Genomic DNA, 27,381 nt, shown 5'->3' with positions numbered 1-27,381 from the left:
TGGGTAATCTTGTAGAAATCGACGAGATCCACAAATCCACCCTTTGTCCTAGGTTGCGCCTTTTTCGTGATAAATGAGAAAAACCACATTAAACTTATTACTTTGGGGATTACTTTGAAACAATTAGTTTTTTATGTAGTTGATGCATTGGATCTAAAATATGAAATAATGTTATAATATATTATAATACTGAAAACTCGATTAATATTTTCCGCTGATTTCTGTCAAAAAATATAAATCGAGGATAAGATATTATAACATGTTACTTACATATTACTATTTTAATTTTTAAATTATATTATTATCTTAAAATTTAATTAGCAATTTAACGCTTTAATCAGCTGATTTCTATCAACAAAATTAATAGAGTTTAAGTAAACTTTATATTATTTTTTTAAATATCAATCTCTTTAATCTAAAATCTAGAAACGGTGCGCGTAGTTCGCGCTTGTGTTGTTCTATATTTAAAATCAATATATATACGAGAAATATAGAGTACTATTTTATCATAGGTATATCAACTTATTAGATGATAAATTAATCTACCGCAGATAAAGTAGTACTTGATAAAATTCATCGAGCCAAACTTCTATTTTGACAGATAACAGCTGATTTCAAACTGCACACTACCGCCGACGAGATAAAGTATCTCGTCGGTGGATCTGTCAAAAGAACTTTCTTATTCTGACAAATTCCGGAAGAAAAAAACAATATAAATCTAGATAAAATCTATCAATTTATATAGTTTACGAATCATTAAAATGTCGCTACAAAATGAGTTGGAATAATAAAATTTATTATATATACATATGTATACCTATAGATATACATATATACTTACATATAGAAATATACTTGACAATAAATATTGTACATCACAGAAAGCTATAGAATTAAGGGCATTCTTTATAACATAATTTTTTACAAAAATCTTTATCTTATCATTACAAACGCACATATATATATAATTAATATTGTGTTCATAAATTATATATTAATAAGTCACACAAGTGATATAATAACATTACAAATGACGTATGACAAATGATGCATTCGTGGACACCCAAAATTATATATATTATATTTTTAATATTACTTTAAATATGTAGATAAACGCGCTCCGTTTGATTCGGAGGCTCCAGCTTCAGGTACAAACATCCGTGAACGACGCCTAGTGTCGAACACCGCGCGCGCGCTGTCGCACTGCCGCCAGCCGTCTACCGATCGGCTTGGACCCGACAAGGCCGTCGCGCGCGCGTCCGTCAGTCAGCGTTCGCGCACGAATGTGACGGTACGGTCGGTTGGTCGGTCGGTCGTCGTCGTCCTCGTCGTCGACGTCGTCGTGGCGGGTTTTTACTCGGCGCCGCGCTCGCACGAGTCCAGCTCAAGAGAGCAGAACTGACGTTTCCAACGCGAAACGAGAGGAAGGAGATTAAAGGGCTCCTCCGCTCCTCTCCCTCTTTTTCTCCCTTTCTCTCTCTCACTCTCTGTTTTTCTCTCTCCTTTGCACTTCATCCTCCTTTTTCTTTCCCTCTCGTCAGTCTACGAGGACACGGCCAGGTAGCCCGAAGGCGTTCCGCCGGGCATCCGCGACGACAGGGGCTGTGACCTGCTTTAGCGCTATATCCTTGCAGCAGTCCGACTGGCGGACGAACCGAAGGTGAGAGAACATCCCGGTGATGACACCTCCGCGCAATGTACCTTCGAATCTCGCCGTTTCGTTACAACGCGATCATCTCTCGACGATCGGCCAGTCGTTATGTTATCGTATCGTGCTCCACTTACGACGCAACAGTCCCGCGAGAACGGATAATTTGACAGATCGGTGCCGCGAAAACGGATCCGTCAGATTCGTCGAGGTTCGCTCGATACGAGTCACGCGTTTATTTCAACTACATATCCCGCGAGGATAGTTCGCATTCAGTTGTTCCGTAGGATCCAGTGGAGCATTATATAGACGTAGACGATTGTGGGACGACACGTAATAATTAACATACCGGAATCGCTATTGTGATATATACGTGCGCGTTCCTGTCGGAGGGTTAAGCGATTACTATACGTAAGCCGATTACAAGGTGTTGTTAAACAACAGGAAAGATTGCCGCGATAGATTATCTTCAATTGCGCTGAATCTCAAGATACGCGGACTATCTGATAAAATACAAGTACGTGTATTATGTGTGTATGTGTGTGCTGAAACAACAATTCTTCAATTTTGTTTAATCGCCCAACGCAATCTCTGTCAAACACTGGAACGAAAATTGCGTGTCTTGCGCGACGAAATTTTTATTTTACTCTATAGCACCGCGAGGAAGAGATCTCTCGAAGAGATTTCATAAAAAAAAAACTCACACACACCCGACCAATGAAACACTAATGAAATTAAAAATGCGCACGTAAGTCCGCACCCTTTCCCGCTCGAAGAAGGGCAGAACCACGCGCCGTAATATGAGCGCGCGAGTTTGACAGCTGATCAGCTGATCGGCTGTCAAACTCTCTCGCGCTGATCACAAAGACGGAGGAACGAATCTGGCCGAATAAATCGCCTTTGTTGTCAACTAGGCTTTGCTCGCCGGAGCGCTTCCTCATTACGGAAGGTCGAGAAGTCGATGCTCATCATCGACTACCCGAGCGCGACGCGGTGCGCGGCGACCTTGATCGCGCACATCGCTCGGTGCTATAGAGGTGTACGCACGTCCCGCGCGCGACGTCGATAATTCGCGACGTACATTTTCTCCCGCGTGTCTCTCGCATTCGACATTCAACATTCTTGCGCCTTGACGTGACGAGAACGATTCGAGAAAAAGAAATCTTTCCTTTATTGGACGTTACACAGAATTTTATGCGCCTTTCGATTTCATTGTTATACGACCGCATTCTCTTTAGGGATAGAGGGAAGGAAGAGAGGATAAAATCTCGCTCTCAGTTTATGGAACGGGTTCTTCACATATTTTATATATCATCCATACGAACTTTGCTCTTCGTTCGGACTTGGAAATGTGCATTAAAAAATCGACCTTGTCGCGAGCATGATGTCTCTCAAATGCATAATCTGACTTTCATATCTGCGGTAGAATTACGAAAATAAGAATATTCGACGATTGTAATTGTGTGTAACGTTACACAATTGGGAGATGAATATATACATGCGTTAAATATAAAATAAGAAAAAGATCTCTCGTATCTATCGTCACTTCTTCAGCTACAACATATTTCTAAGCAATCATTTGCAAAAAAAATATTAAATCAGTAAATATATATATTGATTAATACTCGACGTAGATGCAAAATTTAATTTGATTGATCTGTGTTTTTATCGCACATCACTTAAAATTTGTACTTAAATTATCAAATACATCTACGAACGCGCGGCGAAAAATAAATAACGAAAAAAAAAAAAATACGACGAATAGAATTTTCAATAGAAACATCTGATAATCTTGGTCGAGTTGCATTATTTCTTTTTCGGTAGAATTATTGCATTTTGCGATTTTTAAATGTAATAATTAAAAAAAAGTAATCCGTCAAATGTAAAGGTTTTTATCACGGATAATCGAATTGAGATTAATTCTTCAGGTTGAACGTTCTCGAATCGTAATTTATTGCTCCGGGTGTTTAAATCACGATCTCTTCAATCCGAAATAATTCCCGCTCGCGAGAATTATTCGGATGTACGCTTTAAGCCGCTTTAAATCACGCACGATCGATGCTCGTTTTGCTGCGAACTATCGATGGGTCGCGCTACGCGTCATATCTACCGCGATGGAGGTCGCGTATTGATAATGTAGGTCATGCATTTTCGGCCTTGTACATTTGACATCCGAACGTCGATTGGTTCGCGCGTGGACCGATTCGGCTATTACTGTTCCAGAGAGAGAGAAGAGTGAGGAAGAGCCATTGTTCTCGAATAGTTTGAAGAATTTTTTACGACACGATGATTGTCAGCTCGATCGACAATTTGATTAATCTTATAATATGCAAGAGAAGAATTATCCTCTTGGAATTCTCATAAATATATTTACGTTAACTATAACGACGTGAATTTTCTTCTCACATCTGTCATTGTTACCTGTCAAATGAAAATGCACGACCTGCTTAAATTAGACGCTTAAAAAATCCCAGAGAGATCTCGGTGAAAGCTTATAGGAATCATTAAAATTTGATACGGAAATATATCCGGCGATAATCGTAAATCGATCATCTTCGAACAATATGAGCATCTAAAAGGCATCGTAAACTCAAATCATCTTTTAATGTTCTTACAGACTCGTGGAACATCATCCGCAATAAGGAAATACGTGAAACGCATTGTAAAATATATCCTTATTGACGTATTTCCTTATTGCGAATAATGTTCCACGAAATATTTTTTATCGTGAATTTATTATGCAGTATATAGGATATATTTTACATTATTATCATATACGTTTCGCGTATTTCCTTATTGCGGATGATGTTCCACGAGTGTCCGTAAGAACATTAAAAGATATATAGGATATATTTTATATTATTAAGTATTCTACTAAAATTTGATATCCGGCCGCTCTCTTAATAGCGTGATCGTTCAATTTAGGTCATTCGTTCGTACAATTGCTGGTCGTCGCAGCGACCTTCGGTTCAGCGAGTACCTTTGATAATGCGCTTGAGGTACCGTAACGTTTCTTTGAGCACTGAGGAAATAATAGGACAGTCGCCTCTCATTACATCGACCTCGATCGCTCGTGTTCCTAGGTATGCATCGTGTTCGCGAAATACTTCCGTGACTCGATTAATTGCGCCAAGTTATCGACGTTTTTCGTATTGTATAACGTGGTCTTGTTGATTTTTAAAATTCTACTCTCGTTTTGCATTATATCATACAATCAGATGTTTCGCAAAACATTTACGAAACGTATTCCAATCGGATAAATAATAATCGATTTATCTTATTTTATTTTGTCGAATATAAAACAGAAGGTAATTAGATCCGATAAATTGCAATTAAAAATATAACATTTGATATTGAAACTTTACAATCAATAAATATTTATAAAATTATCAGACACACAACATTACATTAATATAAATTAAATATTATTCTATAAAGTAAATAAGCGAGAGATGTAACTACTTTTTATACTAGTTTCAAATTGAGCTTATTTTCTTACTCTATTTAAAATGCGTCTCGATAACGATAATTATACGTCGATGAAGGACAGACACACCTACACGTTACAAGTTTCCAAAGCACAATTTAGAATATACTGTATAATACATCGATACTAACCGCGTGTTTTAACTGAACGCTATAATTTCTTACAAGTAAAAAGAAGTTTTCACAATAACACAGCTATATTACATTATTAGGCATAATTGCACATATGTTTATTATTAATTTATCGCGCGTGTATTGATTAATTTTCATTATAATGCAGCATCCATTCTATCGAGAAGCTCGACGAAAATCATTTGCAAAAGAAAGAAGCAAAATATCTTTGGTGACGATATATCTAGCGATTCTGAACTGTTCCTTAATTAGCATGACTTCCGTTGTGACGACATTTCTCGTAGGCGTTGCACGAGCGTAGGTAGATACTTTACGAGACGATGCAAAACACGTTCCACAACAACAATTCGCTCACTTGCTACTTATCGCCATCTTTGTAGCTGCGAAATGCATATAGAGATTAATTTCGCAATAACGATTCTCCAAGCAAGCAACGAAATTATTAAACGATCAGGAGAGACACGAGTCTCTATCTCGAGTCGATCACAATCAATCGTTCGGAATGTCTTACTAGAATTTTCATACGATAATAGTTTTTTCTCGCTGCAATCATATCGAGTTATGATGTCAGAGGTGAAAAATTATGTAAACTTTTTTCTTTGCACTATACGTCCAAAGTATCGGTTAACTTTGCGTACGTTTTTATTATTTAATAAAAAGAAATTCAATTTGTGCATATACATTGTACATTTGCCTTATACATTTTCTCGCAATAATTTATAATGATGAAAAATTCTTGATATTTATAAAAATCTACTCTGTCAAATAGTGACAAAATGCACAGAAAAATTAATTTATTCCATTATGTAAAGAAAAGGAAGTTATATTTGTTTCACAAGCATGATATGATAAAAAATTACAAGTCTTGAAAAAAAAAAAATTTTTTTTTGCATAATTTTAGCCATTCCGAGAAACGCAATGCGTCACACAATTGACATCGGTTTATAAACGATTTCTACGTAATCACCGATAGTCGAGCTTCAGAAACTAACTCGTTGGATGACGTAATATTTTAAATACATCATTGTATACAAGTACGTTGTATACCGAGTCTTACGTCATATGGTACATGTCGCTTTCTGTCGTTTTACGTCCGCTTTTCGATAACTTCGAGCGAAGAAAATATCTCTCTGAAATATCAGCGAGAATGAAATTCCTGATTTCAGCGTGAACGTAAACTCTCGCCTAAGCGAGACCCCGAAGTAATCAGAATCTTGGAATTCCAACGAGAGGTGGAATATGAACAACCGAGCAAAAACAATTTATGTTTGCACGGTGAATTCAGAATTCGTGTCTAACGGCAAAGAAAAATCGATACTCTGCTAATATTTCATAATCATCGATTTGATCGTTATCGTTCTCTTGCATATACCTGACGGTGCTTAACGAAGGCAAAAGAATGTTACGAATATTTACTTTGCGTCATCTTTACTGAGTCATCGAGTTAATGTACGATGGACTAATGATTCACACGTTCAAAGTCATAATTGTAGTCATGTAAACTTTATATCAACTTTGATACTTCATGTCGCATTAAAACATATTATACATATAATATATACTAATGACCAAATAAACATGACAGCGACACGTGGACAGTAATCGATATACGTAGATAATCTCGCATTAAATGTAGTTTCTCAATGTCAATGTTTTTATCCTTATAAAAATATCCAATAGTTTGAATTATATATATAAATGAAAGAATTTTAAATTTAAAAAATTCAAGAATTTGTCATTAAAATTACGGTCGTTAATTTTGTAATATCTTGTACATTGTAAAAAGTATATATTTTTCAAAAACACAAGAAAAACTAATAACAGAAATAATAATAGAGATAAAGAAAACGCGCAGTTATTTAGAAGCGGCAATTTACAGCGGAGTTCTCTTAAATGTAAAAAGCTTTATCGATGGGGTTATCATCTCGTCGTGAACAATCAAGTGTGCACCGGCAACTTTTATCAGTGTGTAAACCAAGGAAAATCAGACAAACGTGTTATCACTAACCGGATCTGCCATTCTCTCGATATAATCAGAAAGCAGACGAACTATTAATGATTTCAAAACATTTGATGAATTCTGACGCTTCATTACACCTACTATTTCGACGGATTTATTCTATTAAACATACTCTTGATCTTTCATTAGATTTCAGGCATATTGGATTATGACGTCGGACGCGACAAAGCTATGTAAATTTTTTCCTTGTACCATACATACATATGTAATTTTTTTTACATGTCACTGTCTCGGGATCGATAAAATATATTTTATATTTGTCACATATGCTGAAAATATCCTCCTTTTCTGCGTTTGTAGTTCGTGTATTAATAGATAGCTATAAATCTTGATTAAGTGCGATAAGATATATATTTTCGCTGAAAATGTTTATAGGACACGTATAGGTATAGATTGAATTATACGTTCGTTATAAAGGAGTGGTACGTTCGTTAAAATTGATTTATTTCGACGTGGAGAGTAGAAATTCGCATATCCGACGTCATAAAATACATATATTGCGATGAGAGATCGCTAAACTTGAATTACCTAATTTTGCGGAGAATCTACCGAATTAAAAAAGATCGTATACAATAAAAAAAAAACGCGCGATCACTCGCGGTTTGAGCAATCATGAAGACGCTACCTTGGATGAGGACCTTTGTGAAAACAGCCAGCCACGTCGATATCCGTCGATTTCTATATCCATAGATTTTTTCCCCAACTTTTCACCTCGCTGGCACAAAAGGATTCGTTCGCGAAGCCCCTCGTGTCGCGTCACAGAGAATATCTACCTATATATGTAACCCCGAACGAAACGGCTTCGCCGGTGCATTCGTCCGAGATGTCAACTATATGTGTCCGGGCAAGATCGAAGCCCCTGTGCCGTTATTTTATTAAGCCGTATCGCGACCCTCTTCCCGAGGCAGCGATTTTATCGCAAGCTCTCGTCGGGACCGATTACTTATTTACGATGTGTGGTTCGGATCTATTTCTGAAGTTGAATTTATCGAACGGCTTTGACCCTTCGGATCCTCGCCAGTGTTATCGGCCGGCTGTAAAGTTATTAGACGTGCAGGGTCGTTAAACGCATACACTTTCCGTTGAACGTTAGCCTCCCGTAACTTTACGCCATTACACGTTTACCCTCGTAATGTAATACAGAGATATTTTTAATCAGACAACGGTGAGATAATCCTGAGACATCTGTCTACATATTGTAGCAAAGAGTATCCGATATATATATACATATAATAGCTTCCGCTAATTAATAGCTATATCATTAGTTTACGTTATGCTAAATAATAATATGAGAATGTAATATCGGCTTGATATATACCTTGAGCTCCAGCAATGACATGAAAAGCGAGCGTTTGTTTCGCGCGAACGCGAGATATCGATTGATTGGTCAACCGTGTATACGCGAGGCTGTTTATAGTTAAATAAGAAAGCTGGTGTAGTCAGTATATTACGTAAATAATAGGTAAACTATCCTGTAAAGGTAAACCGCTCATTCTCAATATGGTATAACTAATATACACGTGGCTGTGCTCGCTATCTACAAAAACTCGTACGTATACATTTATTTAACCTTTCCTCGCCTATGCAAATAGGACAATTTCAATTTCTAAAACCGCGGGTTTTCATTTTGTCGAGCGAAGTCGCGTGATAAATTTCTATCATTATTAACTCGTTCTCGATAAAAATCGAAATGTCAATATCAATCGCGCAGCTGCACTTCCACGTCCGCATAAAAACAGCGCAAATCGACATTTTTTCACCTCCACTAAATATAGATATTTTTTTGATCGAAGATATTCTTTATCTTTTTAGTGGAGCATATACTTTCATATATCAAACCTTTTTCTCTTGGATTCGAATCGACGTTTAAATTATCCTTGGGACAGTTCGAATGAAGCGACGATAATACCCGAGGATCCCGAAGCGACTCGATTTCTTGAAACCAGTTTTATTCCAGTAAAGGGCAAACGTCTCCGTGATATCTATATTACATTATCGCATTCGCCGAGATACAAATAAGAACGACGACGTTTTTTTTGTATCGCGATCCAGGGATTTCTTTGTACTACCGTGTCGCGGGCAACGTGTAAATTATTCTGATAATGGAGGTCGACGATCCTCCGTCTCTTAATGGGTTTGCCAGAACGTAAGATTCGCTTGAGGCCAGACGGCGCCAGCCTTCCGACTCCTCCGGCCAGGATATCCAGCTATATCTTCTCGCGTGTGTGCATACTTCCAAATAATTCGATCACGAAAGCAATAAAAACCGAAACATATAATAAAATTTGAGGAAGAAGCACAATAAATGAGGAATTTAATCTACAGTAAATACAGTATTATAATCGAATCTGATGCGCATTTCGCAAATTACTACACAGAGAGAATTTTCTCTTAGGATTTAGCCTGAAATTCATGGTAATTATGGAACAATATAGTATTGGAAGAATTTTATAGGAGTTTCTCCGATTAATATTTATCACGATAAAATATTAAATATGTTTGATTAATTTCACTAAAATATATAGTAATTAAGATTTTAATAATTTGAAAATATATTAAAACCTTATGATTCTTTAAGTGTTTTAAATAGAATGAATGTATAAAAATATAAATTATATAGGTATTATTGTGACAATATTTTGTATAAATTTTACAATGAAATATAATATTTATTTTCAGTCCAGCTTAATCGTTCATTATCATGAACGATTTTCGGCTTATTACCAAACATAAAATTTTGTGAAAAATTCTCTCTGCGTACGCTCTCTCTTGTTCCTTTCTTTTATATCTTACATATCTAAGAAATCGATAAAACTCGAGATAAAACGAGATAACATTTCAGGAACAGAGCAACGTTAATCGCACGATTTTTTATATTTTTTTTTTGCTGCGATTCATGTACAAAAGACGCAATGTAGGTAAACGTATTGTCTGATAAAAGTTTCCTTGGACAACGGGACAATCGCGATTGCAATCCCGATTATCCCAATACAGGAAAGTAAGCTTGTTTTCGAATCGCTCGCGTTGAGAATTGCGTCCTTGGTCGAGTATAGCTCTATCCTTGATTGTGGTGCGCGGCCCACATTTTTATCGACGGAATCGTTTATTTTTAGGAATACGCGACAAAATACACTGGCACATGGTGCCTTCGTTATGCAAATCGAACGTATCTCAATCCTGAGAATTCATGTAGTACTTATATATATATATCGTTGCTTTTATTATAGAACGCTTGAAATGTCACAATTATACCTATCTCCATGATTGATTTATCAATGGATACTGGCTTGAATAAATCTTGAATGGCTCCAATAATATAAGGATGAAGCAATTTCGAGAATTCTCCCGTTAAAGAATTTATTTCGAAAAGTATAAATTCGACACGATGTATATATGTACAGAGTGTTCCATAGGAAATTGCTGAAACTATAATCAGCTGTCATTTTTTAATGTATGCAGTAAAAATAAAAATTGTGTTGAAAAGAGGAAAGTTTGCAGTTTTTTATGAATATAAATAAAATATTTATATATCAGTTTATTTTATTAAAAAAAAATACTAATAATATCGCATATACATATGTAAACTAAATGATAAATATTTCCGAAGTGCGCACCATTTGAATTTGTACAAAACTGTTCTTTTACGAAAACTTTTTCTAACATGTCATTTTTAATGTTATCGATGATCCTTTTAATAGCTGCTATTAAATCTTGGTACTGTTGAAAATATTTATCATTATAGTTTATGTGATTATTAGCACTTTTGCATTACTTTTTATCAATAAAAAATAAACTAGTATACAAACATTTTATTTAATTATATCCATTACGAAACTGCGTGGACTTTCCTCTTTCCAACACAATTTTTGTTCTCGCAATAACTGCATATGCATTAAAAAATGACAGCTGATTAGTTTCAGCAATTTAAATGCCTATGGGAGATACACCCTGTATTTAATTATTAATCTTTTTGTTGAAAACGCATATTTCATTACCTGTGCAAGACGTAAGTAGCCCCTGAATTACGCAACCGGTTGTTGCGTCAAGCGTGCATAGCCAACTGAACGAATGTCGCATGTCCCCTTTCCGGGTCAATGACCGCGCTGCATATGACGCACGTCAGAGCGTCAGGCAGAAATGGCAGAAACGGAAGGTTAGGTTGGGATCGAAACAGCTGATACGAAAACAAAGGGCCTGCGTTCGCGCCTCCACGTTCTCATATTTTAGGAATAGAGATAAAAAAGTGCGCGATCGATAAAGCGTTTATGACGTGATTTTCAGCTGAATGAGGCTGATGGAACCCTTGGGTGTCGCCCAGGACATCGTGGAGCCGGCTGCGTTAAAACGATGGGCCGACTATCCCATCCAGCATCGATTCACGGATTACTCCGAATCGGTCAGAGAAACGGCGCATCACGCTATAAGTCCCTTCCCGTGTCAACCATCGCTTAACAACAAGCTCGCGCTATGGTAAGACATTTACTCCGAGATATTCGGACTCTCCTTAAACTTAAGTGCTGTTTTACGTGACTTTACAAGTGACTTTTATTAGTAATCACAGTTCAAAGAATACTTTTAATTGCATTTTAATTACTTGTAATATGATTGTACGATAATATTAATGTTACATGAATTGTTTCAGGACTGGGGATATCTCAATATTACAAGTAGACGCTATAGTGAATCCTACCAACGAGACAATGGATGATAATAGTCCTATGTGCCAAAGAATATTTAGCCGAGCTGGTTCTGCGCTTAAGATAGAAATATATAATGAAGTAAAAGGTATTATAATAGTTGTACTAATTATATACATACAATAATGAGATCTATCTTAATCATCTGCCATTAAAATGTTGCAGAATGCAGAACTGGCGAAGTGAGAGTAACACAGGGTCATGGATTACCTGCTCGTTTTATTATTCATACTGTTGGACCAGTTTATAATGTCAAGTATCAAACAGCTGCGCAAAATACATTACATTGTTGCTATAGGTATTTAAACATTACTTAAATATTTACAGCATTCGTTCATATATGTATAAGCATAATCATTGCCTTATTTTTACACACTAATATACAAGAAACAAGTTCTCATAAAAGAAATGTTAATAATTAATATTTTAATTCTATTTTCTCGTCATAGAAATGTCTTACAAAAAGCAAAAGAAATGGGACTTCGTACCATTGCTCTACCAGTAATAAATTCAGTACGAAGAAATTATCCACCAGACGCAGGAGCGCATATAGCTCTTAGTAAGTACAAATGCAAATGTTTATGTAAATTTATATAAGCAATAATATCCGATTAATATGTGATAAATAAATGATTTCTTTTTATAGGAACCGTACGCAGATTCATGGAGCAATATAGCGATTCGTTAACGTGTATTATATTTGTACTGGAACCTTGCGACCTTGGAATTTACGAAATACTTCTGCCACTTTATTTTCCTCGAAATCTGGCGGAGCAGGATAACGCTTGTTGGCAATTGCCGAATGATATTGGTGGACAGGACGGGGAACCTCTACTCCCAGATAGACAAATCAGAATTATTGACAATCCTCAGCACGCTTTGCATGGTAAAAGAGCATGTTATAAAATGTTGCAGCTGCGTATGGTTTAAGTAATGCTTCTTTAAAAAATGTATTGCGTTTTTTAGGCGACGAAACGGTGGAACTTTCGGCACAATTGGAAACCTCTGTGAATATTGGAGAGCATGCCTTTGCACAAATGCAAGGTGATTTGGATCGCCAGAGACTTCTGGGAGAAAGACCCCCTGCTGATCCACTAGCGGATATTATGCTCAAGCAAATGCAACAAAAAGAAAGGTATGAATTTATGATATTGGTCTAATAATCTTACTAAGATTAGAAATAATATAAATAATTTTTATACAATAACGGGATTAATTTTGCAATTATTAATGAATACTAAAATATGATCGGTATATTTAAATCAAAAGGATGCCGAGTCTATTTTTATAATTAAATTAAAGCATTGTAATAAACTTACAACTGTTAGTACTTTTAACAAATTAGACAGGGTATCTCTAATTTAAGTCCATTAAACAAATTCATTATCAAAACAATTTACGCTTTAGTCGGTATTAAACGAATAAATGATTGCACTAAGTACTCACCATTAATGTCTTACATTGTCATTAACAACTCTTGCAGAGATTCTGTTGAAGTCTTTTCAATGTACATTCGTTTATCCTTCACAAATATAAGCGTAGAACTTGTAGCATTGCTTGTATATTCCATCCTAAACATTCTGAAAAAGAGAAAAAAACATTGAATTAGTTTCTGTTCTTATTCTGCTCTTGTTTGGATGCACAATTAGGTATCATAAATTGAGAATTGTGACATAAACATTAAGAGACAGGAAATGTTAAAAAATTAGTACAAGACAAAAATTTCAAAAATTTATTCATATAATTTTTCGATTCTTATAATCCAATATGACTGTAGAAAAGAATTAAAAACCTTAAATGTTTTTTAATCATTTTTAAATCTATTTGACATATTTTCTGCATATTTTAAAATGCTGGATTTATATGTGTCAAATAAATTAAAAAAGAAATAATTTGCTTAATTAACATATTAAACTTTCGTGGATTATTAAAAAATGTTTAAGGGAAAATTGCAATTGCTTTCTTGTTAAATGCAACAAATTTTAATGCATTTTGATTCGATAATATATTTTTTCGTCCTCTCACCTATTTACGTAATGTAATGAACATTAATAATATATTCGTGCAGAATAACTACCTTTTCTACAGATAGGTACAACAATTTGAACAACAATGTTTGACCATTAACAGATTTCTCCTATATCGACAAAATGAAAATTACATTTTATCTACGAGTATGTAAAACGAAGATATCTTAGCAGCAAAACTATTCATTTGAGTTTAATTTAATTCCACGACTCATAAATATTCATAAATGTTAAAAATTATATAGATTTTTTGCACAGCATATCTCTCTTACAAGTTAAAAAATAGATCAACCATAAGTTAACATATATTTATTTATTTATTTATTTTTGCTAATACTCGTCAGCAATCTTGAACATCTTTTGACGTATTGATTTTGTAATTAACGTTCATCAATAATATTTAACTAATAAGAGTGAAACTAGTGAGATAAATCATCCTTCGAATGTAAGATTCAATAAAATATGTAAAAAGTTTTTTAACATAGTTGACACATAATAATGATATCTAATTATTTATTTGCCATTACATTCGATGATGATAGCATATCTATCATCATATCTAATCATCGTTTCTTTATCATCGACTTTTGTATGACGTACATACAAAGTTTACTTCGTAATATTAATTTCTAATTAATATCAGACCGAAATATCTCTTACGTCATAGAAATAAATCATTCGTGCGAGTCTGACGTTTTCTGTCGCATTAATGTTTATTTCTAGATCGAGATTGTCACCATCTACATTTTATATCAACATGACAAGTTCGTTTTATCACACGAAACGAAAATCCCACGCGTGACTAGAATGGTTTATTATACGAGCGAATTTGCTTGAAAAAAACTTTGATAATAACCAATAATTACTTTAATAAGATAGCGATCGATATTTCGTACATCGCAAAATGTTATTAGCATATGGTATATCGACACAATAATAATCTTGCGATATACTGTCGAATTTTGCGTTTATAACACATGTTTTGTCTTCACGCATATAATTTCGCAAATTAGTCCAAATGCATTAGAGAATGCTGTCACTTAATGATTTCGATAAAACACCTTGTATCCGTTTAATCGAAGTCAGGGTCACACGAAACTGCGGTTTCAAGCAAGAACATGATGCTTCAGACATTAATGCACGATCGTAATCGCATGGAATATTAGTGTCTTTGTAGTTTGTTATCTAATTCTCTTTCTTGGAAAAAATTATTTAGGAAGCAATGCTACATTGTACTACGTATGTTACTTAACTTCTTTTTTTTTATGACTCAATTCGAGATTAATATATGCAGATAGTTAAGGTAAATTTATGCATAAAATTCTAAAAAACATAATGACGAATTCTCATTAAACGTATGTCGTTTTATTTACGAATCTTTGAAAATTTCGCGAAATAGGACGATTATTTTCATAAATCAATAAAGCTGCGTATGTGCTTTTCAATCTAAAATAATCTCGAACACCGGATGTTCCTACTACGCACAAATTTCGGCGGAACACTAACTCATCAACATATGTGCAACGTCAATGCGTGACCTTTAGAAATCCCCTTCGTCGAAATCCTCCTGATTTTAATTATATTCATAAATTATATTTTTTTATTTTAATTAAAATAAAAAATATAATTTAAATATAATTAAAATTAAAATAATTACAACGAAAAATTGCGTCTCTCGATTGAAGCGATCTGTTACGCAAGTGTGTCTAAAAGAAAATTATTCTTTCGAAAAACACACATGCAAATAAGAATTTAAGATATGATCGAGATACGATTATAAACGCGGGCATTTAAGTTTAGTAGACTGTCTAATATCTCCACAATGTCAAGAATAATTTTAATAACGATATGTCGTTTGCATATCCAAGTGTTTATTCTATATTTTAAATCGACCTTCATAGTCGTTTGGTCGAAAATGTATGATCGATCATTAAGAGAAAGCTATCCTATTCATATCGAAACAGCTGTTTCGTCAAACGAGATGCTCCAAAATTACTCCAAATTACTCCAATAAAAGACGCTATAAAAATGAATTAATCAATTGAATTTTCTATCTAATAAAATCATTTTTAATAAAAACCTACTTAGCACGTGGAATCTACACGCAATATATTTAATTCCAGTTTTTCGACTTGTTTCAAAATGATAAGTTCACGCTAAAAGATATCTAGGCGACGCTCCTTGGCGTTCTTCTCGTCGCAAAACCGCCTCCACACGGTATGCAAATTTTACCCGACTCGAATTAACGCGAAGAAATCGAGATAGCTCGATGATTCTCATCCTGTTTCTCTCGCCTAATCGTCCGGTTTACGGTCAGAAAAAAAAAAGCGTGACGGAAAATTAAATGACACACGTTGACAGGCTCAAGGCTATATCGGAGTAGCATTTACCCGTAATTAATGAATAACGCACACCGCGATTTCCCGAATTAATAACGGGTTCTCGCGGGAGATCTCCTACTCCGACACGAACCGCCTCGTTCTCTCTCTCTCCCTCTCGTATACGAGAGAGAACATCGAACACGCAAGTTCGGCGAGCCGGGCAGGCGCCGTAGGAGCTTCCGAGGCAGGACTCGACACGGCGGGAGACCCCGGCCGTCGTAGCCGTCGTCGTCGTGGTCGTCGTGGACGTCGGCAGGTCGAGAAGTGGTCTCTCGTCGAAGCGAGACGCTCCGGTTCGGTCAGTTCGTCGTGAGTCGTCGTGCCGTTCCCATCCCTCGGCGTATTAGCACTTGACAGTTCTTAGCGCTCGTCGGTTCTTCTGTCACCCGAGAGTGTCCCGAGGTGGTTCCTCTTTTCACCCTTCGACGAATGTCGCGGCTAAAGACGTCCGTGTAGAGTCAGTGCGTCCGATCGCGCAATTCTTGATTTCGTCCTATTTGATTTTTTTTCTATCGAGGCCAGATCGAACTAGCGCAAGGGAACGTCACATCAGAATGGTCATGATTGATATGGTGGATGTCATCGAGGATGAGGACCGGTGTGTATTTGTGTAATGAGTAGCTGTTCGATTTTCCGCGGACAAAACCTGTCTCTCGTTATCGGTTCCCTATTGATTTTTGTTTTTATTGGCGTTCGTCCAGAGGGTATATTCCGGACATGTAGACCGTTGTTGTCGTCGAAGAATATATTAAAGTTGGCGATGATCGATCTAGTATCGGAAAACTCGTACGCTCGCGTGTGACGATATCGTCACTTTACCGATTTGTTCTATATTCGACGATTTCTCGGAGAACGAGGCTCAAAAGTGATCGAGATATTAATTTACCAATGGAATTTCATTAGCGCGATATAAAGAACATGTGTATTCTAGATTGACTGTCGAAAGAGAAAACAAAGGCTTGGTTTTGCATACACTCAATGCATATATTTCAGAAAATCTATATATCCTGAAAAAAAATTTATTAACTTGACTAAACCTTTCGATTAAATTATTTTATTAATTGAGCATGCAAAAAGATTTAAATTAAATGTAACATTAAATCTAACAGAACGTATATATTTGATTTAAATACTAACATATGTTTAATTAAGAAAATAGTAATTTAGTTGAAAGGCTCAGTCGAATTAACAATTTTTTTCAGTTTATGTATTATTTATATGCGCAAATTCGTGACAATGCAGCTATATATGAATTTATTGCGATAAACCACATCCGTAAAATTTACACGCGAAATGCACATTACACAGTTGTATTTTCATGCACGCATTACCATATGCAGTTTGTGTTATGCAAAGCAGCACGTTCTTCCATATAGCAATTAAAGCTACGTGATAATTGGCCATATTGCGAGATTCAGGCTACATTTCAATCACACCGCATCAGGATCTTTCTCATCGCGCATTAATTATTGCCTTAAACGTGTATAAAATTGTACAACATATGACGTCGCGTCAACTTTAGTGCGTGACGTAAATGTTTTATGATATTTCCCTGAAGATTTTATATCGTGCCGTATATAAAAATAGATCTGAACTTTGAATAATTTGATGAATCGTCGTGTTATACGCAGAACTATGGAATCCGAGATATAATTATAGATGGGAATTTCAAAGAAAATTGCTCGATTTGATTTGTCGCGAACGAGTAACCGTGAAACTAAAAATAGACCGGTAAAATATAAATCCAAGCGTTATATTAATATATATATATATAGGACTCTGGACGAAATTCATCATTTTAGGTACGAAAGGCTCCTCAGGAGGGCGAAGACGGAGGATTTGACCGAGGTCTCGGGTATTGGTTGCCTCTACCAGAGCGGCGTGGATCGACAAGGTCGACCGGTGGTGGTTTTCGTCGGCAAATGGTTCCCCGCCACGAAAATCAATTTAGATAAGGTAAAGACTTTTATTAAAAATCAATGTTGCCTATTAACGAAGAAAATTGCACGGAGAAAGTTGCTCGCGCATCATCGCGATAAAATACCATCATCGTCATCAAATATCGTTCGATTCTATACACTGAAAAAAAAAATGATTGGATTCGGATAAATATTTATTTCAATACCGCCTAATAAATCATTTATTCGAAACAAATAAATATTTATCAGTTTTAAAAAGAATTTTCTTATATGAAATAAATATTTTTTTCACATCAAATCAATATTATTAGTTTTAAATAAATAATTTATTAGGCGGTATTGAAATAAATATTTATCCGAATCCAATAATTTGTTTTCAGTGTACGATATCAATTAAATTGATCGAATTACTAGTTTAAATATAATCATTTGAGTTGACATTTTCAAAATATTATCACAATTATGTGTATGTCTTCGTAAATTTTACTATAGACTAATATATAGTATATATATAATCTTTTATATATATATATATATATATATATATATATATAAAATATAGTTCTCAAGTATAATTCCAGGTTGTTGCAAAGATATGATTTTTCTATAGTCATTCTTTGCAATTTAATCGATTCGTTTGAAACATTTTGTATATGATAATGCAATATTAAGCTTTGTTCTTCAAGAAACTACGATTTATTTTTTCAATCGAATTAATAAAATTCACTTCGTATTTTCGATAAATTCACGTTTTTACACTAGGTTTTCATATCAAAATATATAACAATAAAATACGAATTATATCAATTTGATGAAAAAATTGTGTAATGAATCTGAAAAGATCAAGATCCTATTTCTCTTTAATTTTACTGACACAATCCGGAGATGCGACATCTAATAGGAAAATTTGTTTCACCGGGAAAATTCTTTAGAAAATAAATTCGATATCTCGGATATCGCGATTTCGTGAGTCACTGTATAAAAAAAAAAAGTGTCTCAAGTCGTTTGACGCGAATCAATATCTGGATTGAAACTGTACACCACTTTCCTGTGTACTTCTTTTCCGAATATTCCGAACATATACGCGCACGGAAACAAACTCTCGCGCGCGCATGTCGCTCGCGCTCTCGATATCTCGCATTGTCTCGAACGCGAAAGAATAGCCCTCCGGAACGCGAGCAACCCCTCGATCATTCAGGCGCCCATCTTCGTCCCGCTTTCGTGCCATTTCCTTTCTCTCCCGTCGCACTCATTCTTATATACCGCTCAGGCTCATATAGCCGGCACACAGCCGGGGTTATATAGCCAGCGGGTGGCGAATCGATATTTATACGTCCAGAAATAGATCGACCGCGGAACGAGTCCCCCCATAAGGGAGGGCGTGCGGATTGCAGCGTCGTCGCGACGCGCACCCCCGTCCTCAATGAGAGACTTCATCATCCGTTGCCTTTTAACCCATTTGCATCGGCGAGAGCACGCGAGTAAACTGCATGCGATAATCACATTATCCGCGCATGCAATAATAATCAGCGTGATTACCAGAGAGAGAAAATAATACCCGAAATATATAGACTTCTTCTCGTGATTTTTTGCCTTTAGAAAGAGAACTGTTGGTATTTTTTTTAATATTAATATTCATGTGTGGTTGTCGAAATATAAATCAAGAATAAATTGAAATTAAAAATAAATGAAATATTTATATCATTATAATCAATTATTTGTATACCTTAATATATTATGCACTAGAGCAAATATACTTAAACGATTTTTTGGAGACTTGGAAATAGAGGTTTGAACAATCGCATTCCGGTATAAATAAATAAAACGCATATTTTTTATAACTCGTAGCTTTTGCTCGAGCAAGAAAGCGATCTATAATCTCTGGTGTAAAAGTATACGTGAATCATTCTTATGTACGTTAAGACGTCTTGCACATTGAAACGTCATAAATACCTTGACAAGCGCTAACCAACGTATTCACGTTTTCAACGTGACTTGTGAACTGTATCTCTAACGTCTTTACGTAAAAAGGAGAAAAGTTATTATTTTTCTACTTTAACTTGATCGCTCATGACCGATTACTAGCGATCTTGGAATGCGATTCTGCTACGTCGAATTTCGAGATACATCAACAAGATCTAGCGATGTGGAGGTTCGTCGTTTAGCTAAAAATAATATACCGTTATGTATAGCAGCTGTTGACACAACGTCATATACGAAGCGCGTCATATTTGAAGCGCGTGTTCCAAGACCGAAAAATACGCGAAGCGTCATTCGCAATCGATGCTGATTTTAAAGCGATGGAGAGCTTTTCGCTTTCTTTTTACTATCCCGCGTTTTTCTCCTCCTCGTATCCGTTGACCTGCTTTTGAAATGAAGCATTTACGCCCAGTCGGGAAGCTAATTACACAGCGACCTGAGATAACGTGTCTCCTGGGTCGTGATACAGATAGTGACACGGTTCGCAATTTACCTAGCAGGACAACGCCCGACGTAATTTTCATTTAGGGCGACTTTATTTATCCTCTAATGCTGGATAATGCAAGTTCTAACATAGTTTGAAAAATCTTCAATCGCGCTTCTTTTGCGAAATAACAATAACGAGCGCAATATCGTCGCATGCATTGCATAATAGCTTTAGTACGATCAATCATCATCGGACACGCGTAGTTGAATCGCGCGAGGATACGTTCGCAAAATGACCTGAACCGTCGTAGAGCTCTTTCGACCATATCATTTTTCTCGTAGAATTCGATGATGATATGTTGTGATAATATCTTATCTTGCGATAAAGGTGAAGAAGAAATAATATTTTAAAGGAAAATGTGGCATTTTTTGGTGTCAACTCAATAAAGACAATTATTTCCAAATAACGATTTCTATATATAAAATTATACGTACAACCGATAAAATGTATTTTTACGCGATTAAATTAACCTGACAACACAGTTCTATCTTGTAGCCTAAATTTCTTATACTTTGCGCGCTCGCTCGTCGCTGTGGGTTCATCGATCGCTCGAAACATCGTATTCGTCCTCGAATCTTGAGCGTCTCTCCTAAAGGTGGACGAATGAAATTGCGAGACACAAGTTCTTTCGATATAAAATTGGCAGGGAGATTTATTTCTACATTAAACGCCGTGGAAAAACCTTGAGAAAAACATTCCGTGCACTTGTTCGCATCTCATCGATCTCGAAAATATTTACATAGCGTTTATTTTAGGACGTGTATTTACCCCTTGTTTACTTTGACATCGTTTTCTTTTTTTTTTTACGCAAATATGGATTTTACCATATTTTACTCTAACAGGAGAATTTAAAGGACTAATTATAGTTGCGTCTCGCTTTTCATTTTACGAAAATAGAAACGACGATAAAAAAGTCTACGAAATAATGTTTCACCTTCTCGACTTTCTCGCGCGCATTTCAGGCCTTGCTGTACCTGATACAACTGTTGGATCCCATCGTGAAGGGTGACTACGTTATCGCGTATTTCCACACCCTTACAGCCAGCAGCAATTACCCCAGTTTACACTGGCTACGCGAAGTCTACAACGTGCTTCCCTACAAGTAAGTTATATGCCTAATATCGAACGCATTGAACTTATTGATCGCATTTTAACATCGTCGAATCACGACTTTTTACGTATAAAACAAGTTGAAGAACAAATTAAGATATTTTAAGATAATAGAAGAAATTTGATGACAATCTACCAACCAATCTTTTAATTGAATCTTTTAATTGAATTTTATATAACAATTTTTCATGAAATAGTTACAAGAGATATCTGTGATATTTGTTATTACCTGATATATTTATTCTAAACAAATTAATCCAATTAATAATAAATAAATTGTGCGCTTATATTTTTAAAGGAAAGAAATTTTCTCTTTACACATCTCTTAATATTATCTTAATATTATTAAGTAAATTGTAATATTATTTAGTAAATTGATTTTATTACGAAAAGAAATGTGAATTATTCTAAGTGCTAATTTTCATATCTTTTGATGGAAACTATTTTCATTTAATATTTAAATTACTTTCTTTTTGATATAAAATCCAATTATAATATTTAATTAATTGAAAAACTGAAATATCAAATTACACATAGCCCTTAGTTAAACATTGGTAAAATTGCATGGAATTATTATCTCTTGCAACTTGATATCGCTTTGTTTGCAGAAACTTGATAGCGATCTTGAAACAAGGTTTCTTTTACAGATATAAGAAGAATCTAAAACATTTCTACATTATCCATCCTACTTTCTGGACCAAGGTTAGTAACAATATCTATCGCGTTATAATTACATGAAACTAACGACTCAAAAAAGAAAATTGCGCTCAACAAATGTTTTGTTAAGACGCAAAAGCACGCAGAATATTGTTATTGCACTTCCCACGTTTATGCATAATGAATGATTTATCTTTGCAACGATCGTATCGAATTTCCTGACTATTCGTAGTTCGTTAGTAAATATGCTTGCGCAGTAATTCTATAATCGTTAATCTAATCGCATCGTGAAAAATAGAAACAGTTTAACGCTTAATAATTAAAATTTGACAATATTATTATGTACTGACTCTTCTATTTCTCGCACGATTTTGTAAAATATTCTTGACAATTTTCTCTAAATAAACGGAATCGATCGCTGACGTTACAGATGATGACGTGGTGGTTCACGACCTTCATGGCTCCAGCCATTAAACAAAAGGTTCACAATCTACCCGGAGTGGAATATCTTTACGAAGTTATGCCGCCTGATCAACTTGAGATCCCAGCGTACATCACGGAATACGATATGACGGTATACAGCGAAAGCGCAGCGCAATGTATCATCCGAAAGAAATTGTAAGAAGAAGTAATTGAAATGTTGTTTCTTTTTTTTTTTCCAGATAAATGGCCTGAGGTATTATCAGCCGGAGCAGGTCGTGTCGTCGGCATCAACGTCCACGTAACTCGCAGAAAATCGAGACGAAAGCAACGAGGCGTCAAGATCGAGGCCGGATCGAATGTTCCGCGCGTTTCTACGATTGACAGTTCGTATTATCACAGTGACACCGGTGCGACACTTAAGTGTGCGAGCCATAAGCATGAGATTCGTGATTGCCGGTATATCTCGCCGATTCTCGGCAATGATAAGACGTAAAGCACGACGTTGTCTGGATACGGTAACCCACGTCTTCGAAAAGGTAATCCGTCTCCGCAATACCTCGAAATCGATTTGTCCAAGTGCCTCGTGATGGATCGCTTGTAGCAGGAGGAAGGACAAAAAAAAAAGAATAGAACGATCGGCCCAGCGCGCGAATATTAATACGAAATATTAATACAAAATCAAGAAACCACTGCCCGCCTGCTTTTGACGTTGATCGGTTCTTTTTACTCGTATACGCATGCGGGTCTCACGTCCCCGAGAAAGTACGGAGATATATAAAAACTTGGTACTCTGGACAATCCGCGTTTAAGGTAGGTATATAAATCTCGAGAAAACTGGACCGACCATGTACGCTGCTAGAGGTGTTACTTGCTAAAACAGCGTGTATCCACCTCATCCAGTAATAGAGCTAATAAATTACTATTCGCTTAGAGCGAACATCAGCTGCCAAAACATCAATAATCAGTATTTTCATCATCGTCGTCGTCATCATTGTCGTCGTCGTCGTCGCTCGCAAAAACGAAATCCGAAAGCTGAATTATTAATCTTGCCCTTGTACATATTACGTAATAATTACGTGGCAGATTCTTAGCTTAGTAGTCTCTACTGTCTGAGAAAGCAGTAGAGTGAGTAAAGGATGATACTTGACGACGCATTAGACTTAAACGTTGGCTTAATACAGACCGTCGATCGCTTTCTGTTATTTTCTTATATCAATCGTTATACAGTAAAGAGCGAATTGATTATTGTATATTGTCAATATTTTATTAAGTCACATCGTTGATGAAGAGATCGTGCTGCGCTGCCGCCGTCGTCGTATATAGCCGCGGTATTTTCGATATATACTAATAATAAATCATCTGCTAACGAACAAAGAGCGGTTGGATGTTTTACTGTGATGTCATGTCTTCGGCGCTCAGCACACACAGAGATTTGATTTATTAAAAAAAAAAAATCTTCTAGAGGAGACGTCAACGCGAAATACGGAAAATAACACTCGCGGAATGTTAGCGTTGAGCACCGAAGTCGTACGTACGGGACAGTCCTAGATTAGAAAAAGCAATAAATTTAAGAGCTTGCTCGCGATGTATTTCGGGAGGCAAAAAAATCGTTATCCCAGTTGTTAAGCATTTTTAGCGATTAAAAGATATAAATTAAAGAAGTTAAAGACCTGTTAATCGCGTCGATTAGCCCATTTCTCACGTTCGCCAAATATATATATATATATATTTATATATATATATATATATATAAATCACGAATATTCCTTCCCTTTCCTATCTCCCTTCTACCTCGCGGCAAATATAGCGCCCTTCTCCCCATCCCGTTTTTTGATCTTTCGTCGATTAGGTTTTTAGCGCGACAAAAAAGAGATTCTCCGCGCTTCAATCAGCCGCGGACGAGCTGAGAAGACGCAATGGGTTAATTGACCATGCTACCTCCGCCGAAGATACGATCGTCCGTGTGATCGAATGTATATGCGTTTATACGGATCGAGATTTAAACAGTTATGGAATTAAAAAAAAAAAGTGCTATTCACAATCGCGTTGCTGCATTCAGAAAGCGCAACCAAACAATCGATGCGATCGTTGAGTTTTCTGAACGTTAGCCATTGTTCGCAAGGACGAAGTAGTATTTTCTCATGTTACTGTATCTACATATGTCTATGTTTTGCAAAGACTTTCAATACGGTTCGCGCTACGAACAGTCGGAAAAAAAAAGATTAACCTCGTACTATTCGGAGGGGCCAATGGTATCGCGAAGTGACACGAAAATAGGCTATTTTGCGTTTTTACGTTTAATGACCTCACTGTCCGTCCCTGACAATCGAGTTTAACAAGTAGCGACAAGATGAAACTTTATTCGGAGATCGTTGTTATTCTATATATATTTTATATTATAGTGTCGTTACTTTGTCATTTAAAATTTTATTGAAAAAGGGGGAGATGCAGCTATTTGAAAAAGTTTTGAAATTGAAAAAATGTTAAACATTAATTTCAAATATGAATAATTGTTATTTGGATGATGTTATCTTGGAAACAAGTTTGTATACGATAATGGAATTTATTAATCGAGAGTATGATTAAAATATCTAATATGTTATGTCGAGTATATTTATTTGACATATATACGTTAAATAACTACTGACAGTTGAGTCTATGCTTGAATCTTCTGACAAGTCCTTATATTCGAAGATTACAGAGATTATCGTATAATTTTTTTAAGGTCCTACTCTAGTAGTCAAATGATATTTTTATCTGCTATGTGTAAAAAAAATGTTTCTTAAACGAATATTTTAAAAACTCGTGACGAACTCGCACAGAATTATATTTACTTCGTCGCCTCTAACTTTATTACTGAACACAATTTTGTTACGTCTTCCCGCATTACATCAGCAGCAGAAGATTTACATCGCAAACATTTATTTTAATTTTTTTCTGCGACGTGAAAATATAGGAAATATGCAAATGAGAGAATATACAACATATAATTAGAAAACTTATCGTCTTGCTAGTTCATAATCGTTGTGTAATTCTTCCGAAGTGATAATATCCACATCGTGTCAATTTTGAATATTTCAATTTCAGACAAGTAAATCAACTAGACTAGGACCTTAACAATTAGTCAATCAGCTATATAGTACTATATTTGAAATACACGCGAATGTATGTGTGCGAAATGTGCGTACGAGTTCGTTTTTTGCACTATGAACGTTCTTTTCCACAAGAGAGAAATAATTTAATTTTTTTTATTTTCGAATATTCAAACATGCTAAAAAACTAAAATATAAGAAGCAGTAATTATGTGACAAGACTGTTTCATTTACATCATGTTAAATATAAAATCAGATGAATCATGACATATGAAAAATTTATCACGATGTATTTCGTAAATTTCTTTTTTTCGTTTCAACGTGATAATTCAATATGGCTATAATAATGAAATACGAACCTTTAATCTTTTTTATAACAGTTATTACTGCTTTTTTCGCATGTCACTGTATCTTTATTTTCTTAATACAAACTAACTTAAATATAATTAAATTTTGAATTATTGTAAGAGTCTCAAACTTAAGAATTAATATTGATTATTTTTTAACTTTTATGACTTACTTTAAATCACGCCAAAACTATGTAATTATGATCAATGATAAAAAAAAGCAACCATACGATTATGTACGTGTGTGAAGATGGTGCTTTGTTATCGTGCGCATGTTATCATGATTAAAAAGAATGTGTGAGAGAGAGAGAGAACATTGTTCAAAATACTATAATCATACATCTCTGAATTTGTTTCAGAGCTAGGAAAGTGCTGAAGCAAAAAAAAAATGAATCAATCTTGTAATTATTAATTATATGCTAAGCTTAGTTATTTTTTTACATAGTAATTAGATATATCTCGCACAGTTGAGTTACAAATGAAATGTAATTTTGTTAACTTTACCGCGTGATTCTCTATAGTTTGTACTTAAGAATAGATTATTATTGAAATGTAACAAATCTTGCGCGATTTATCGTTTATTATTTTCTCTCGATGTCGATGCACTTCTCCATTGTATCTTTTTTTATAGAGTATAATAAACGTATTATTTCGATAAAACCTACATGATCTTAAACATTTTACTTTGCATGCTAAGTGTAGTATATATATAAGTCTCTTATAAATCCCTAATAATTCTTTGGACAATTTTACAATAATGCTAATGCTAGAACATCAAATGAAATAATTTCATCCTATATTTTCATTCGGCAGAGTGAATGTAAAACTTGCAAAATTACTAATCTCTATTAATTTTCGTCGATGCACTTCTCCATTGTATCTTTTTTACAGAGTATAATAAACGTATTATTTCAATAAAAACCTATATGATTTTAAATATTTTACTTTGCTAAGTGTAATATATATTAAGTCTCT

General features: G+C 35.2%; 1 protein-coding gene and 1 long non-coding RNA gene across 3 annotated transcripts in view; one reads left to right on the top strand and one right to left on the bottom strand.

Annotated features, from left to right (window-relative positions):
* Positions 1–1,253: 1,253 nt before the first annotated feature.
* Gdap2 (ganglioside induced differentiation associated protein 2) lies at positions 1,254–27,070 on the top strand. Of its 2 annotated transcripts, none has more exons than XM_029319330.2 (12): positions 1,254–1,660; positions 11,568–11,756; positions 11,929–12,071; positions 12,149–12,281; positions 12,433–12,542; positions 12,630–12,869; positions 12,950–13,118; positions 18,194–18,347; positions 21,740–21,879; positions 22,535–22,589; positions 22,975–23,118; positions 23,207–27,070. In XM_029319330.2, the coding sequence occupies exons 2-12, from the start codon at positions 11,572–11,574 to the stop codon at positions 23,267–23,269; spliced, it is 1,536 nt and encodes a 511-aa protein (XP_029175163.1). In that variant the 5' UTR covers positions 1,254–1,660; positions 11,568–11,571; the 3' UTR covers positions 23,270–27,070. The 2 variants fall into 2 exon arrangements, with proteins under 2 accessions (XP_029175163.1, XP_029175164.1); XM_029319331.2 differs by having other exon boundaries at positions 1,254–2,165.
* LOC114943670 (uncharacterized) overlaps positions 12,183–27,381 on the bottom strand; it is a 64,479-nt gene continuing 49,280 nt past the window's right edge. The window contains exon 3 of the long non-coding RNA XR_003822065.2: positions 12,183–13,563. This is a non-coding gene — a long non-coding RNA (uncharacterized LOC114943670). The remainder of the gene's footprint in view (positions 13,564–27,381) is intronic.

The sequence above is a fragment of the Nylanderia fulva genome, unplaced genomic scaffold (genome assembly GCF_048542155.1).
Source record: "Nylanderia fulva isolate GAGA-0341 unplaced genomic scaffold, ASM4854215v1 Scaffold11, whole genome shotgun sequence".
Taxonomy (NCBI): Eukaryota; Metazoa; Arthropoda; class Insecta; order Hymenoptera; family Formicidae; genus Nylanderia; species Nylanderia fulva.
The sequence above is the reverse complement of the archived record's forward strand: the minus strand, read 5'-3'. Positions and strand labels throughout refer to the sequence as shown.